This window comes from Epinephelus moara, chromosome 22 (assembly GCF_006386435.1).
Source record: "Epinephelus moara isolate mb chromosome 22, YSFRI_EMoa_1.0, whole genome shotgun sequence".
In the NCBI taxonomy this organism is placed as follows: Eukaryota; Metazoa; Chordata; class Actinopteri; order Perciformes; family Serranidae; genus Epinephelus; species Epinephelus moara.
The window spans coordinates 21889658-21904518 of NC_065527.1; the positions used below are offsets into that span (position 1 = coordinate 21889658).

Below are 14861 nucleotides of genomic sequence, written 5' to 3' on the forward strand. Positions count from 1 at the left end.
ACTCTATGTATAAATACAGATATGTTGATTTCAAACATTGTGATGGTCACTACCTTCAAACTTTCATGCAACCTTTACGTTGGCATAGATGTATTCACTAGAGGGCAGAGTTAGAAGTTTCTGACAACAACAAACATGGCGACAGTGGAGTAGCTCGTAATAATCCACCTTTTAACAGAGGCAGCATGATAGATGTTTCTGTGGGGCCATGAAATACATCCCAACATGTTGACGAAGAATTCTTTTCCTCATTTTTGTTCAGGTCTGCTATGTCTTTCTCATGTCCTACAGTCATGTCTCGCTTTACTACTGCACTGCTCCCACAATTTATGGTGGTATGTTTCGTCCGTATCCTTAAGCTTTCAGAAAACGTGTACAAATGCAGACGAGATGAACACCCAAGTATGGAGAGAAGACTCTGTCTGTTCTCATATGTGAAGTCTGTAGGCACAGCGACGCTATGAGCTATGCTTACCGTGTTTATCATCGTAGGTTAGCATTTTAGCATGCTAATGTTGCTAATTAGCACTAAACACAAACACAAAGTACAGTCAAGGCATATGGTAATGTCTAAAACAAAGTATTGGACATATTAAAAGTTGAACCACATGATGGTGCTAGATCAGTGGCTCATACTTTTTTTCGACAATGTACTCCCTTTGAAATATTTTTAGGCAAGTAACCACCACCAACCATTGCAAAACATTTTTGGTTGGAAAAAAAGGCCTGTATAGAGAGGTACAAGACAAGGTTGCGCCATCAGTGTCTGGTTTACTAATCAACAACCTTGTAAATGAAAACACTTAAAGGGGCTCCATGCAAATTCAGAGTGAATGAATTGTCTGGACACGGTTCCCAACATGGAGGTGGCTGAGATGGCGGCTAACAGCTAACTCCATAAAGAGCATTAAACATCGACAACAGTGCTGACAGAGCAAACAGTGTTAACCAGGGCAGAACTGTAGGGTGGGCGCTATGCTTCTGCAGTGACACTGTCCCGATATTAGCGGCAGCCATCGTATGAGCGCGGTGCAGAGGTGTAATACTGAACTAACCAGTGGAATATACACATGCATGAACATTCATTCATTAAACTGTGTATTTTTAATAAGTTGCACTTACAGGTTAATGATATGATTATTTTAGGAATTCTGCATTACACTTTTTTTAAATCAGTATTTGAAAAAAGTCTCACATACCCCCTGCAGTACTCCAAAGTACCCTTAGGGTTACACGTACCTCCGTTTAAAAAAACACGCTAAACATTTGTACTGAACATTATAGCTCTTTATTCAATAGTTTTCAAACAACTCAGTGGAAACTAGATTAGGTTGTGCTTGCATGTGAAATAATGCTACAAGTCAAGTTCTCCATTTGTTCCAGTGAATCAGTCACAGACATTTACAAAGACAGCTTCAATAGGCAGTGCTCGATAAATAGTATTTGCTATATACATGACACCTCTTTACTGTGGCTTGATTTTACCACTAAGTGGCTTTTTCACAGTCTGGTTCCAGCTCCAGCTCTGTCTTGCCCTCAGTGGCCTCCTGACATGAGGTCTGGAGCTCAGACGGACTGAGAGGATGGTGGACTTCAATCATCAGCTCATAGATCAGTGTTCCCAACAGCGCCCCAACACAGGGAGCCACTATGGGCACCCACCACCAACCACCTCCAGCCCTGTAAAGACAGAAAGGTTAATTCATTAATGTGAGGCAACGAAGTGCAAATTACATGGTTAAAATACTCAGATAAAATTAATGTCCTGAGTCCAACTACTTACTTGAAAACATCCACTCCCCAGCCGGCGATGAACGTGAACAGTCTAGGTCCAAAATCCCTGGCAGGGTTGATGGCATAGCCGCTGTTGGAGCCCATTGAGATGCCAATAATCAGCACTGCTGCTCCCACTAGTACAGGCTGGAGACCGTCAGGGAGAGAGCCGTTCCTCTGGTCTCCAATGGCCAGGACACACAGCAGCAGTGCAGCCGTGCCTATAACCTGGGTAACATTGTAACTGTTAGATATATATGCAGAAGGGCAGCTGTGTGCACATCCTGTTGTATATTTAGGAGCAGAATAACAGATTTAATGAAGGCAAAATGGTATTAATTCATCCTAATGTGAGTGACAGGCCTTTAAATCATCAAAAAGGAAGTGACTGTATCTACCTGGTCCATGATTCCTCCCCACACACTGAGGTAGTCAGCTGGGTAGGTGGCGAATATGCCTGCTGTGGCAGTGGGACCCGTCACTGTCAGTTCACCTCCACCGAATGCCTGAATGGCATCTGCAAACATCGCATCACACATGGGAAAACATACAAAAACATCCTGTGAGATTCAGCGTTTTTCAAAGTTTTATTGTCAACAAATCTCATTAAAAAGACCAAAACCAACAAATAATTGGTTCTTTGAACAAGTATTGTCTTTGTAGCCAAAGCCTAAAATATAGTGTACTCAAATGTTTCCCCCAATATATTGATATGAAAAAGTCAGATAGTTATGAAAAAAATCATAAGTCATAAAAATATCACAGTACAGTATGTCATTGAAAAAGTTATAAAAATGTCATAGTATAGTATGTCATTGAAAAAAGTCATAAAAAATGTCATAGTATAGAATGTCATTGAAAAAGTTATAAAAAGTCCTAGTATAGTATGTCATTGAAAAAGTTATAAAAATGTTATAGTATAGTATGTCATTGAAAAAGTCATAGTACAGTATGTCATTGAAAAAGTCATAAAAATGTTATAGTATAGTATGTCATTGAAAAAAGTCATAAAAATGTCATAGTATAGTATGTCATTGAAAAAGTCATAAAAAGTCATAGTATAGTATGTCATTGAAAAAGTCATACAAAATTCATAGTATAGTATGTCATTAAAAAAAAGTCATATAAATGTCATAGTATAGTATGTCATTGAAAAAGTCATAAAAAGTCATAGTATAGTATGTCATTGAAAAAAGTCATTAAAAAAGTCATAGTATAGTATGTCATTGAAAAAGTCATAAAAATGTCATAGTATAGTATGTCATTGAAAAAAGTCATAAAAAAAAGTCATAGTATAGTATGTCACTGAAAAAGTCATAAAAATGTCATAGTATAGTATGTCATTGAAAAAGTCATTGAAAAAGTCATAGTATAGTATGTCATTGAAAAAGTCATAGAAATGTCATAGTATAGTATGTCATTGAAAAAGTCATTGAAAAAGTCTTAGTATAGTATGTCATTGAAAAAGTAAAAAAAAAAAGTCTTAGTATAGTATGTCATTGAAAAAGTCATAAGAATGTCATAGTTTAGGCCATGCCAAAAAAAGGCATTCCTGCATGGCAAAAAGATGCAAAGCAAAAGAATGAGCGTTATATTCTGCAAATAAACTTTTATATTGAAAAGAATATATTCGGATGTAACCCCACTGTAATCACCAAAATGTATTTAGTAACTGTAATATAATTATTTTACATAGAAGATTTGCTCTACTGTTTGGTGACAGTGTTAATGGGACTGCAGTGATCATTGCTGAAGACTCACCGTAGTACTGCAGGCCAACGGTGGCTGCAGCCAGAAAGGCTCCGAATATTTGGAAGAAGATGTAGAACGGCAGCTTTATCCAGGGATGTCTGCCCAAAATGCACAAGCTCAGAGATACAGCAGGGTTCAGATGGGCACCTTATGAATGAAAGAATGAAGAATCAAACATTTCATCATTTGAACAGATTTCTGTCTCATAAAGATGTTCTTAAATACCATTTGCATGCACATATCTATCTTGAAGACATTTTAACTGCACAATGAATAAAGATGACATTATTTAATGTATTACAGGCATTTCTGTTGCACAGTTTAGGGACTGTTGAAATAATATTAGGGGCACAGAAGGGGTCAGAAATGGGGGAGGGTTTGGTCTTTTCTTTTTGGCTGGAGAGAGGATTGTCTGTCTCTTTTGGCACTCAGTCTTTTTTTGCAATGTAGTTAATAGTTCAACAAATAGATCAAAAAGGACCGTAATTCTGTGCCTATGTCAGGTTTATTTTTTGTGTGTATGTTAGTGGCGTAAGTTAGACGTCCTTTAAGACAGTGCCCATCAATTTAGCACTCATAACACTGTCAGAGTCACCAAAAATAGAGATATCGGGGGGGTTTTTTCATCCCAGACATTCTTCTTTCCTTATAAAAACCTGGCACCTACATTACCCACAATGCAACTTAACAATACACATTTTTTTAAACGTGTAATCCTCAACCTTGGGGACCTGCTTTTCTGCAAAATTAAACGTAAGGTTCATGCAGTCCCTTACCTGAGACTCCACGAGACACAAAGACCCCGAATGTTACCCCCAGAGCAAAACCCAGATTGATTGACAGAAACTGCCCCTTCTTATCTTCTGATGTGGTAACCTGGGCAACGGCGCCACATCCAAACAGCTGCAAATACATGATAATGGTGATTTGTATTAGATGTATAGAAAAAAAAGAAAAGCTAAACTACAGTCTTTGAAAATGCAATATTCTAGATGTGATGTAACTTTGATTTGAAACTCATTTGCTCCTTTCAGGCAGAAAGGTTCAGCAGCTTTGGCCCAGACTCTTATCTGAACACACATCATTGCCTTGTAATAATCTCCTCTTTTTATGAACCCGCTTTATGATTTGTGTCGTAAACGTTCATTGCCCCGACGGGTGAGACAGTCAGGATAAATAAAACCACACAATCGCAGCCAGCAGAGACAAACAAACACGACTGCTTCAGTCCACATCCATGATGCACCACCCTCGCTCCTTATCCTCACCCATCCTCACCCAGTCACTGGCTCTCTCCCTCTCAGTCTGTCTGTCATTCAGGCCAAAGTCCTCAGTTATCCATTGTGTGGATTCACTAGCTAATTCAAAAACAACAAAGTAAGCATGCAATTGTTGTAGGAAACTATATTTAACAGCTACTTGATGTTGAGTTTACTTATCAAGAGACAATTTGGATAATCTGGCTGAGAAGAAATTCATTGTTTTCTGTATTTCACAGCTCATTCAGTTAATTTCACGAGGCTGCAGCTACTGTAAAAACAAAAAGATGGAAACAAACAGTCTTTGCCTCAGCATATTGGAGCACACTGAGCATAGCTTTTGACTTTAAAGGGTGAATTCTTTGCTGCACTTTGACATCTTCATACTTCAGAGAAGGTAGTTGAACTCTTACATATACCAAAGTGTTTCATTCACTAACTGAAGTTCAAAGCTACAAATGATACTCACAATCAGGACATAGACTCCGAGGCATTCGGCCATGCACTCCCTCATCAGTTGGTTTTTGATCTGACATTTCTTCAGCAGCCTCTCCATCCCAACGGTTTCTTCCACACCTTGCAGCAACGGGTGATCTTTCAGAGACGGGTCACTGTCATGAGGTGAGCCACACAGCGGTTCATAGTCTGTCCGACTGAGCAGAGTTTGCCCTTTCATACTGGAGGTGTAGACTACGTCACACACTTTATGGCACGGCTGAGGCAGTGGTGTGCGCACTGGCAGGAGAGGAGGGTATTTCACTTTGTAGGACATCTTAATAAAAAAAATCACAGCAGAATATAATTAAAAACACTTCACAGCAATGAACTGCACTCCTGCACACACAGGCCTGACTCTGACCCACTGGGATGGCTTGCTCTCATCTCACCTGAGAGGAATTTGTACTGATTGTTTCCTCTCCTCTGATTGGTTGTTGTATTTCTTCTATTTTGTGAATGCAAACAGGATGTGACCCCCCTCATGTCATACTCCAGCTCAGCATTCGTCCTCTAAAAAGAAAACCACATAGCCACAAATTCAGGTGAAATACATTTCACAGCAATATAATGTATTTGAATTTATGTGTGACAAAATGTTTTGTGCCACATTGCATCTTTAGGAATAATAAAGAAGATGAGAGATGGAAATCCTTTGAGCTGGCACCATTCTACTCATACCTTCATTACTGTCATGTGTGATAAGATAATTAAATCATAGCGGCCTTTCAAGAGTTGCGGACAGTACTAGAATGTGATGATTGATGAATTAGTATTGTGGGAATACTTCACCCCCCAGGTATCCATTTGCATGTCAATAATTTACCCTATGTTACACTGAATTTGCATGTCTCCACAGTGATCAAAGAATCCAAAAATGGAGAAAATTCGTCATGAACTGAAGGAAACGAGCCACGTTTAACAACAGCAGAACTGTATCAAAACACCTATTTACACCTCACTCACACCACTCATGCAGTATAATCCAAGTTTCATTTATCCAGTCATATACTCAGCACTTCTAAAACACATGCATTTTTGCTAAAACCTCACTATCAAAAACACTTCTGAATAAAGTGCAGGCCCATTACACGTCTGTGCGTGTTTGTGGAACTGTTTTAAATTGTAATGTTTCAGCAAAACTCTAAAATGGTTGCACTGTTACACATTATTGGGTGTATCGCATAATACTCAATGTGGTGGCAGCTCTCAGACAACTGCAAAACACAAAAACAGGTTGGAGTTTCTATCTTCCACTTCATAACAAAATTTCATTCAGCAGCAAGACAACACATAGTTACCAAACTCATTTTCCTTATACGTAGATAACCCATCTGTTTGTATCCAACTGTACACAGTAGACATTTAGACACATCAGCCTGGAGGATCTCTGTGAGGACATTTGCAACAGCTGTAGAGAGGCTCAGTAGTTTAGAGATCAATCTCATTACAGCAACATCCTGTAACTTAATTGTCTATCCCCTTCTTTGTCACTACTGGTATCTCTTTAAGATTTAATCATGGAGCTTATTTGATGAAAAAGATCATTTAGGTTATACAGTTCCTTTAGATTATATGAAACTATTCTCCTGTGACTGACTGTATGTCCCAGACTGTTAAAGTTAGAGCCACCTGACACTGACTAATGATTTGAATCCAGCTGAACATAAAAAGTAATGCCAAAGAAGACAAGATGGGAGAGAGGCTCCCATAATTTTGATCATTTTATGGAGTAATTCAGCAATTCTACAAAATAAATTAATAATTGGATTGTCAGGTTTTGCAGGAGGATTTGGATAAAACCACAAACAAGCCAAAGCTTCTTTGTCATTAAGATTAGCAATAATTCGTCCCTCCAGTTATTCTCTATTAAATTCAGGTTATCATATCCCTATGTACGCGGCACGGTGGTGTGGTGGTTAGCACTGTCGCCACTCAGCAAGAGGGTTCCTGGTTTGATCCCAGGAGGGAGCCCTTCTGTGCAGAGTTTGCATGTTCCCCCTGTGTCAGCATGGATTTTCTGCGGGTACTCCAGCTTCTTCCCACAGTCCAAAGACATGCTGGTTAATTGGTGACTCTAAATTATCTGTAGCTGTGAATGTGAGTGTGAATGGTTGTCTGTCTCTATGTGTCAGCCCTGTGATAGTCTGGCAACCTGTCCAGGGTGTACCCTGCCTCTCGCCCAATGTCAGCTGGGATAGGCTCCAGCACACTCACGACCCTCAAAAGGATAAGCGGTTACGAAAATGGATGGATGGATGGATGGATATCGCTATGTGACAGCACATCTGGTGTTATAAGATAAATAATAATAGTAAACGTCTTGCACAGCCAGACCTCCCTTATGGTTTGACACTTAAGTGTCTTTGGGCATTTTTTTTAGGTTTCATAAAAAGGTTGCAGACAAAAATTTGAACTCCTTGAACCAGCCTGAGGAAAACAGTACGGGTGTGTTTAACATGATGAATGACAGTCTAGGGAGAGTATTCATCTTCAGCACCTCAGCCCTCACCCCTCTAAAATCCTAATCCTACTAAGAATATTTACTCCTCATGAGAGAGATAAGTGACAGAGTGCACACTGTAGATTTTAAGTTATTCATCTTATCATACATATCAACTGGTAAATCACTGCAAATGACAAACATCAGTGCAGATGTCGTCAATGTTTTTAGTCTGAGGACCCCTTAGCTGAAAGGGAGACAGAGCAGGGACCCCCTACTATATATGGTGTATAAAACTGAGTTGCATATTAAACTGGGTGGATGGAGGTTGTCACGCAGAAAGCCATAGCAGCCTCAGGCCACAGTCTTGACCTGTATTTGCTTTTTAGCTAGGTGAAGGAGGAAAATTCACTTTCACAAAGGAGTTTAGGGGATAGCATGTATGTGGAGAGATTATGACACTAACTATGGTATGAAATTACAATCTCTTAAAACATTAGATAGTGGAATACAAGAGAAGCAGCATGCAGTATAATATAATCACATCTCACATTTTTATGGTCTGATAGCATCTGTAAAAGAGGTTTTAAAGTCCACCAGTTTCCTGCGAGGATAATCTTCCAAGGAAAAGAACAGAAGAAGAAGAAGAAGAATGTGAATATGGGGAAACTAAACAAAATCAGAGTCTCTGATCCCTCACAACCTTTTTTTCTTGATCAATCACAGAGCTGGACACACTTTACTTGAAAAATTGCAAATGTTTTGAAGCTTCTGATGTTAATGAATCAACAGAAGTGCCCCAAGAGACAGAGAAATATAAGTAACTGTAATGTAACATGTAGATAGATGGACAGCAGAGATTCATGTCACATAAAGTGGGAAAAAAAAACAGGCACGTTGCTCAAATGATCTTTATGTGGGGGCTTTTGGGAGCTGATTTCTGCAGCATTGTTTAGATGAGCAAGAAATGTTAGCATGCTTATCCACTGTCGGGACTCAGTTACCCATAACGGTATATAGGCACAGAGCACAGATCAAAAAGATACCACTGGACAAAGACACGAAAGGCCTCAGATCATTAATAACATGCAGCATTTTCAAAGGAAAACTCCAAGGTCCCACATTCCTCTCCCAAAACACAAGTAGAGCAAAGAGACCTTTTGATATTTCACACATGAAAGAGCACCACAGTTTTTTTTTAAATTTATTTGAACACAAATAATTAGTCTTTCTGTATCTGAAGCACTAACGTGATGGAGGTCACACTGACACATTCATTACACAAGGGTCTGTAAAAAAAAATGTATAATGGACAATTTTGAGAGGGATTGAGAGGAGAAAGAAGGCAGAGGAGGAGAAGAAGAAGGGTTAAAGTGGAATAAGCTGAATAAGATGGGGAGATGAGGTGGATTGCAGTCATCTGGAACACACTGTTATAAAAGAGCTAAACTGATAAGGACCTGATAAGGCTTGATTTCAATTTGGAGAGATCAAGACTGGTGTAGGCTTGGCAAAGACAGAGCTGCACGCAAAGACATGATGAGAACAGAACATGCTGCATTATGGTCAGTGTTTTGATGATTTAAGGTGCTGTTTTGTTTCACTTCAGCTCACTGACATGTGATGTTGGAAAGTCCCTCCAGTGCAACAACTTTATAGTAGTACACTTTGAAAAATCAGGTTAAGAAAGGTTGGATTTACAATCTATCAGTTTATTTGTTTGTTAAAATGTAGTAATTGTCACTTCCATCAATATACAGTAGTGGCAGTAATAAATAATTGTCAGTGTTAGGATTAGGGTGGGTAATCATTCAGTATCTTTGTGTCCTGAAGATAGAAACTCCTCCTGAGCTTCTTCCTGACCTCAGCAGGGTTATGATTCTCCTGACCTGCAACATCTGGAATAAACATCCTTTAGTCAGGGTAGAGCAGCGGCTATGGTGTGTTCAGCTGAACAAACCACTCCTTGCGGAGCCTTGCGGTCTTGTTTGGTGCTGTTTCCGGATGCTCTCGATGGTGCAGGAGTAGAAATTCCTCAGTATTTGAGGGGATACTCTGATTTCCTCAGGCGCCTGAGGCTAAACAGTCTCTGCCTTGTTTTTCTCACCACTGTGTCAGTATGCAACGCCCAGGTCAGGCTCTCAGTGATGTGGACAGCAAGGTATTTGAAGCTATCCATCTTCTCCACTGCAGACCTGTTGATACTAATGGGGGTGTAGTTCCATGGCTGGCTCCAACATCCCAACCAGATACTGCAGTTAAATCAGCCAAAAATACTATGAATATAAATCAAACTAAGGGAAGTTGCCCTTTGGGACTGTTTGAGTCATTACTTAAGTAAAAACTGTAAAATTGACAAGCAAAAGCAGAATCTACATTACATGGTTTAACATGGCTGCAGAGCACACAAACAGTATCCCCGAGTCAGACTCAGTACTTAAGAAACAAAAGAAATCTTCTAAATGTATCATATTGAACTAAAATGTGTTTTTATTGCGAATAAATTCAACATTTTCATTTAAGACTGAGACGTTTCTTTGTTTCAAAAGTTATAGTGTCATTTTATAGGAGCTACATACGACATTCAGAACATATCTATGGTTTAGTATCTGGACCAGGATTGTCTGCCCATGGCTTTCAATATGGGGGTGGATAGCCAGTGGCTAGCAGCAACAGTGCTAACTACCACAACAGTGCTGACAGAACAGATCTCAAAGCCATACCAGAGAGGGGGTTGCGAATTTGCTTTTTCTAGGATAGTGAAGGCATGATCCGCCCTACTCTCCCTCCGATAGGGCCAGTGGTTGTTTCCTTTGTTGGTTGGATTGGTTAGGTTCAAGCAAGAGGAGTGAGATTAGGGTTAGCCATTCAGAGGCAGAGTGAAGCAGAGGAAGGTGGGTCATGCCTTTGCTATCCTAAGAAATGCAAACTAGCAAACTGGGCTGTGGGTGCTACGCTTGCCCGATTGTGCAGCTCCACCACCGAGGGGTCAGGATGCCATGATCAGCGGTAACCTTTGCATGAGCAGAGGGAGAGTGACTTTATTCTCTGTTCAAGGCGCCATTACTCCACTAAATCTTTAAATTCCAAATAGTTGTTTGCAGCTATAATAATACTCTGAATGTCGTAACCTGCACCTTTAAAGTGAGTACCCTAAACTGACTACTCCAACAGGCAAACAACAATTGTGTAAATATATTAAGACTCTTTATTTGACATATCACACACTCACATCCATACAAGGTTATCTTACAGAACAATTCAAAAATAAAATATGTATTTGTGAAGTGATTACTTCCTGAAGTCTCTTGATTCGTTCACTAGTCTACGGGATTGGCAGCTTCTAGTCTATATGAGTTGAAACTCTATGTGACCTTAAACAGACCGGAGAACCTGATCCAACACATTCATTTTGGCAACCGAAGGTCATGCAGGTGTTCTGTCCATATACAGATGTATCCTATACATATGCAAACTCACAGCTCTACAGAAACACTCATAGACTGAAATATGTTCAAGGAACAAAAGCTGGGGTCGCCCCGTCCGATGAATATGCTCCACTTTACATGTTATTTAAACCCTCCAAAGAACTTGGAGAACAATGAGTCATCATCCCGCATGTCTGAAAATGGGTTCTGACGATCTGAAATAAAAACAAGAATCCATTAGAACTAGATCAAGCTACTACAATAGACAGAAAACTCTAAAAACAAAAACATGCACAATTAATAATTATGAACACCCTGTATGTACACACTGACCTGGTATGACAGGTCCAGTTTGATGGTCTGGTCCCTCCAGGCTACCAGGACCTCCTGAGCGGGTCACTGTGGTCTCTTCGTTGCCTTGGCCGTCTCGAACTGTTCGCCTCTCCTCTACAGTCTGACAGACATCAAAACAATAAAATACAACCAAGTGGTTACAAGAGGGTGAAAGTATATTAACATATGATTATTAATAAAATCAAGATAAACTGTTTCTCTCACCCCATCAGGCTTCACCACCTTGGTGACAATGACTGACTGGAAGAATGAGCGAGTCCTGGGCTGGTTTGGTGCCTGACCAGCAGGTGGCGTCAGAATCTCATCCAAGCCCCGAGATGACACTGCAGAGTCCAGATCTGGATGGGAAGGATGGGGACGGGAAATCAGTTGGAGAGCAGAGCAAAGTCATATTCTTCTTTTCTTTTACTGAAGCATTAAAAATATCGCCTACCTCTGTCTTCTTTGCGCTCCTCCTCTGGCACTCTCTGTGGTTCTCTTCTCCAAATATCATTAAACTGTGAAGACACAGGAAAGTTGATACATATCAGTGACCAGTAACACTTAATGCTGCCACAGAAACAAAGTATTGCTGGAAAAGTGGGAGCAACTATCATTTTCACCTTTGAAAAAGGTGTCCAGCCGTGGAATGGTGAGCTAGGAAATTCTGGCGACTCATGAGACGGGTGGCTAGGCTCTCTAGACGGCCCCGCTTGGGGTCCTTGTGGGTTGTTGTCAGGAGATTTGAGCATGAAGTCTCTGAGGGGGTTCCTACTGGATCCCGCTCCGCCCCTCTCTGCTCTGTCCTGGGGTGGTGGCGGCATGATACTGGGAACATCTAGAACATGAGGGAGACATGACTCAATCTACAACTGAGAATTGCAAATGTTTAGTTTGTTTGAGAGATGGAACAGTGTAAATGAATAAATACATAGGGTAAAAAAAAGCCATAATAAGCCAAGAGACTATAAAAATTCTGCCTAAAATACATCAAAACAAGTACAGGGCATGCACTTTAAAGATTAGAAAAGGACACACAGTTGTTTAAAGTAGTAGTAGCAGTAGTGACATATACAAATACTGAACAACACTACAAACGAGCAGGACAATGGGATGGTATAAGCAAAATAGTTTAGTGCTGACATGTATATGTGTTAATCATCCACTGTTTAATTTGTTCCTGAAAGATGTTAACATGTCTGATGTGAGTTGGAATTGTATTCCACTCTGCTGAACCTCTGACAGACCAGGAGCCGTATTCACAAAGCTTCCAATACAAAGAGTTGCTCCTAGTGATGAAATTTTAAGACCATTCTTAGAGTTGACCTTTTCCCAGAATTCTCCCCTAAAAAGTTAAGACTAGATCTAGTGAGTAAATGAAATGCTACAGTTTAGATTATGCAGGGATAATATGTGTGACTGATCTCAGTAGGGATATGCACACATTTCCCACCTAACGCTTCAATGCCAGAAATAACATGCTATCAATACTAAGATATTTGGAAAACTGGAAAAACCCAACAGTTCAGCAGTGATGATTTGGGTCTGTCTAAACCTTCCATCAGCAGATTGACCACATCAACAATGACAACACTTTCACAGTCAGCAGTTCATTTCATTTCCACTGGGTGTCCACACTTTGAAGGCTCACAAATGGGTGTGTCTCTGACAGCCAATCACATCTGCTAAGAGAATGTGTCATGCCTAGCAACAGGGTCAACCACACCTCCTCACTGGGATAAAAGTTTCTGTCCCTTCCTTTCTTAGAGTAGCTTTGAGAACTTTACTATCTCACTCCTAAGCTATGATTCCTTACTAAAAAAAAATAGTAGGAGCTCTGTGAGAGTGTTCTCAGTGTGTTTGTGCATACAGCTTCTGGTTTGACTGGCTAAAGGCACTTTTCCACAATTGAATAGTGCAATCTTCTCTTATAGACACTTAGTGACACCTTTAGTGTATAGGCTACAAGTGGTGGCAGAGTTAGGTCAAGGGTCCCTTTGTTTGTTGTTTTAAATAGACTGAGATAAGCTGTAAAATCCTGTACCAAGGCTCAGTTTTCATACCCAGGTGTCCAGAACCTGGCTGTCCATCCCAGCGGCCCAGCTGGGAGAATATCTCCTCCATCTCCCTGAGCACCTGGCCAAACACTGGAGGCTCCTGGATCCTCATCCCGTCGGGGACAAAGCTGAAGCCAAACCTCAAAGCACTGTCAAAGGGGTCCTGCTGATCCCCCCGGAACCCATCATAGTAAAATCCATCTTCATCACCATCATCATCATCATCATCGTCGTCATCGTCATCATCATGTGTCATGGCATCGAAGAAGGGGTCCCTGTTACATTACAATAAGGAAAATTAATGTACATTGGTTATTAAATTTTGCTTTAGGTTTGGTACCGTTACGTCAACTGACCAACTGTTACGTCAAAAGAGTTTAGTTAAAGCACTCAATCATATTAATCTCGAGGTCACTCTTTAAAGTCACGCTAAATAAAAAAGCAACCCTGGTGGCAGATGGTGAGGGACCCCTGTGGTCATCCTGGCACAGAAACTCTAATCTCCCTACTTAAAGCTGTTTCATTACCTAACTAACCCAACAGCATGCAGTGCAGGTACCAAGTTAGCCAACTTCTGTTAGCTTAGCTCAGCTCAGAGAGGCAGCTGTGTACCTGACTTTGACTCCATAAACTTACCTTCGGCCACGATAATGGCCTCCAGGTACCCCGAAGAACCCGCGAAACAAATCAAAAACACTCATTTAACAACAACTTCTGTAGAAAACTAAATCATAACTTTAAAACAGATGCTAACTGCACACATCCGCTGGAGAAAACGAAAGCCTCGGACATCAACAGTGTCGTAAAGTGTTCCAGACACTTCGGTATGACGCAACCAGTCGTAAAGATACGTTACCGTACATATCAGAAAAAGGCGCAGCATAAATAACAGCACGCTCTATGGGCATCAGCTAGGATTTTACGTTTGAACCGCTTGTGTTTTAGATGCTAATGTTTGTAATAGAAGAGGTTAAGAGGTATAAAGCAAAGAAAATGGTTACCTGTTGTCAATAATGGAAAGTAAAACGCAGATTTGCACAAGTTGAAATACTTAATCTGCCAATATTTTTGCACTCCTGTCTCTGTACATTGCATTGTTTTTATTCTTGATTCTTGGACATCCACTAAAATATATTTTGCACATTCCTGCCTAGCTCATTCATTCTAAACAGCTACAGTATACTTATAAAGTTTTTCACCGATTCTATATGTATGTTTGTTGTCTTTGCACCAAAACACCAAAGTAAATTATTCGTATGTGAAAACCTACTTGACCTACTTTCTGTGAGTACCTCCGTTTTGTTACTCCTACTCTACATCT

General features: G+C 40.3%; 2 protein-coding genes across 2 annotated transcripts; both read right to left on the minus strand.

Moving 5' to 3' along the window:
• Positions 1 to 1279: 1279 nt before the first annotated feature.
• aqp10b (aquaporin 10b) lies at positions 1280 to 5615 on the minus strand. Its single transcript, XM_050034397.1, has 6 exons — positions 5254 to 5615; positions 4302 to 4428; positions 3535 to 3672; positions 2172 to 2290; positions 1784 to 2001; positions 1280 to 1680 (listed from the first exon to the last, which is right to left on the minus strand). Exons 1-6 carry the CDS (start codon positions 5554 to 5556, stop codon positions 1488 to 1490), a joined length of 1098 nt encoding a protein of 365 aa, XP_049890354.1. The 5' UTR covers positions 5557 to 5615; the 3' UTR covers positions 1280 to 1487.
• Positions 5616 to 10914: 5299 nt separating this feature from the next.
• On the minus strand, positions 10915 to 14359 carry hax1 (HCLS1 associated protein X-1). Its single transcript, XM_050035282.1, has 7 exons — positions 14177 to 14359; positions 13547 to 13815; positions 12107 to 12321; positions 11938 to 12001; positions 11709 to 11842; positions 11484 to 11604; positions 10915 to 11365 (listed from the first exon to the last, which is right to left on the minus strand). Exons 1-7 carry the CDS (start codon positions 14239 to 14241, stop codon positions 11292 to 11294), a joined length of 942 nt encoding a protein of 313 aa, XP_049891239.1. The 5' UTR covers positions 14242 to 14359; the 3' UTR covers positions 10915 to 11291.
• Between the last annotated feature and the right edge of the window lie 502 nt (positions 14360 to 14861).